Genomic DNA, 2803 nt, shown 5'->3' with positions numbered 1-2803 from the left:
CCCGTTGTCTTGCGGCGCCGTGCGCATGCTGCTTCTAAGCCGGAGGGATTTCCCGCGTGGAAACTTCCAGCCTTTTCTGGCCTTTCTGAGGTTTCCCTGGGTGGAAAAAAGGCTTCTTTTAATCTCCCAAATAGATTAGGATAGATATCCGCTCTTCAGTGGGCTTCTCCAGACGGTGTTGTTGTGCTTTCCCTGTGAAGTCCTCCTTCAGGTTTTCCAAAACTTTCTCTCCATTCTTCTCTTCCCTCTCCCCCCTAAGCGAAAAGAGTCTAACTCAGCGCCTAACAGAAAGGAAAGAGAAGTGTTTCTGACTCATGCTTTGACCGGAGCGACACGATTAGTTGTTGTGTGCTGTGCTTTTCGTGTCTCTGCATATACAATACTAGAATTCCGTAGGGAGAATGAATGGAGAGACCCCTCTCTAGAGCAACCTGGGAGATAAGTTTTTTTGCTTGAATTTTGATATTGTCGGTGTTTTCTCCGCGTACATACCCAGCTCAACTCCCAACTCCGCCACACAGAGAGAAAGAAAGAACGAAAAAAGGCAAAAGAGAGAGAGGAGAAACTTGACTGCATGCATGCCCTCATTCCCCATACAACACACACGCAGCCGAAGGGAGACGGCAAAGAATTCCCCCCCACTTCTTCCGACCACGAAGAAACAGAACAAAGTGTGGAGAAGGTTTTTCGTTCTTCACTTCACTTGATCTACTTTCAACAAAAGAAGAGTCAAAGAGCGGCACAGATTGAAGAAGAGATCAGCGAAGAACCCTATGGGTACCCCAGAGAAACAACACAAACAGTATGTGAATATACATGCATATAGATATACACATACATCGATCTCTCATCATCTATCTCGATGTATCAATAGATACATATGTATATACACATGTATATGAAAACCGACCATGTGTATGGTCTCTTGATATATACAAGACGGCAAACGCCTACCCCCCTTCGCGGCCGCAACTCAAGAGTTGTTTCCTCTATCCCTCACTCTCGCCGAATGAAAGGAAAGAAAAAAAGAGATCTATTCTTCTCTCGTCATGAAAAGCAAGGCATGTGCCACTTGTAAAAAGACAAACTCAACGGAGACCTATCACACTCATCCATTCATTCATCATACATCTGATCTATAACCACATATATATGTAGTAGATATATATAACGTAATACTAGATATATCGCAGTCTTCTCCTTCCAACGTAGAGCGATCAACATCGTATAAGAAGAGTGAATGAACGCATACACACGAATCTCTTTCTCCTCTTCTTCATCCCCGTCGTTGAAAACTCTTCCTCTCTCCTCACGCAAGATCTTCTCTCTCTATCTCTCTATAGCCTCTTTGCATCTGACGGAATAGTCCTAAGAGTATACCGTCTATCTTCTCATCTTCAAAACTCTCTCGGTACCTCTTTTTGATTTGTCAAGTCAAGTCTCCCTGTACATACACCTAACGAACTCTTCTTCTTATCCTTAACATCTTCTATTCGATCTCTCCTTCTCAACATCTTCTACTCGAACTCTTCTTCTGGACACATCTGCTATTCAAGCTCTTCTTTCTCTTCTCTTAATCAGCTTTACTTCCCAGCGCCTGCCGCTTTCAAGGCAGCGCGAACTTCTTCGTAATGTGGAGCTGCGCTCACATCTCCATACACCACGACTGTCGGGGGTTTCTTAAACATCACTTCCACAACTCTAAAAAGACAAAGAAGAAGAAGGAGACCAAACGCAAAGAGGACAAAAAGAAGACAAGTTACTAGCGGCAAATGATGCTCTGCTTCTTTCCCTATCTACGCATGTAAGTATATATATATACAGATGCCTCTCTACAGGTGGGTAGACTTCAGCTACATCCCTACAATACAGTAGAGACACAAGGCTGGCTGTTTAGATGGCGAAGACCATCATACATACCCCCTATATTTATGTATATATGTATGAAACATACTCAAGTCCTGAGGGACGTACAAGAGGAAAGAAAAGTTCAACCCCCCCATAACCGCAAATTCACTCTACTGAATTTCTCCGTCGTCTACCACATGTATGTACACTCGCGCAGATCGATCGATCTATCTGGCTATCTATTCATTCAAGGAATACACATATCGGGTATAATACCTATATGTGTTATGTAATACCTATAGGCTACCTACATGATCTCTATACCCGGGGTACATCCACTGCAGAGACACGAAGTAGAGTAGATAAACGTACACCTTCAAGACCAAATGATATGAGCTTTCTTGGAGAAGAAGAAGAAGCCAACTTCAGACAAGCAAGCTTGACGACGAAGAGAGTGTGAAAAGACAGACGAACATGTCTCCTAAGAACCTTCTTACCACTGATCTAGACAGAAACAAGAAACTCATCATCCTCTCCAGTCATCCCTACAATCCTCTTTCTTTCTTTCTTCGTTTTCTTGATCTGTATCTTCTCTTACCTTTTAATGTCTGCCTCTGTGACAGCATCGATCGATGCACAGAACTCCTGCGGAGAGATAACTCGATTACTCATGAGGAGTTGTCGACCCACGTCTTCCATTACAATTCCTCTGCATTCGAGATTCATGTAGATAGATGACTTCAGAGAATTCTTCGCTCGCGATAGCTCCTCTTTCGTTACCGTGCTCATACGCGCAAACTGATCTGCCATGACCTTCACAGCATTCGCTGCCTACAGAATAAAGAAAGAAAAAGAGAGAAACAACACCTAGATAGATAGATAGATTAAAGGTAGATAGATAGATAGATTAAAGATAGATAGATAGATAGATTAAAGATAGATAGATAGAGATAGA

General features: G+C 42.8%; 1 protein-coding gene across 1 annotated transcript; it reads right to left on the bottom strand.

Moving 5' to 3' along the window:
• Positions 1–432: 432 nt before the first annotated feature.
• Positions 433–2749, bottom strand: CSUI_011408 (mitochondrial processing peptidase alpha subunit). Its single transcript, XM_068071507.1, has 2 exons — positions 2447–2749; positions 433–1701 (listed from the first exon to the last, which is right to left on the bottom strand). Exons 1-2 carry the CDS (start codon positions 2656–2658, stop codon positions 1584–1586), a joined length of 330 nt encoding a protein of 109 aa, XP_067916517.1. The 5' UTR covers positions 2659–2749; the 3' UTR covers positions 433–1583.
• Between the last annotated feature and the right edge of the window lie 54 nt (positions 2750–2803).

Source organism: Cystoisospora suis, assembly GCF_002600585.1.
Source record: "Cystoisospora suis strain Wien I chromosome Unknown contig_11458, whole genome shotgun sequence".
Lineage (NCBI taxonomy): Eukaryota > Apicomplexa > Conoidasida > Eucoccidiorida > Sarcocystidae > Cystoisospora > Cystoisospora suis.
The sequence above is the reverse complement of the archived record's forward strand: the minus strand, read 5'-3'. Positions and strand labels throughout refer to the sequence as shown.

What these genes read in the sequence shown, in the direction of transcription:
- CSUI_011408 (XM_068071507.1), bottom strand. Translation starts at nt 2,658, where the DNA reads ATGGCAGATCAGTTTGCGCGTATGAGCACGGTAACGAAAGAGGAGCTA. An exon ending in ACAGAGGCAGACATTAAAAG is followed by an intron (nt 1,702 to 2,446) that starts GTAAGAGAAGAT and finishes TTGTCTTTTTAG; the next exon opens with AGTTGTGGAAGTGATGTTTA.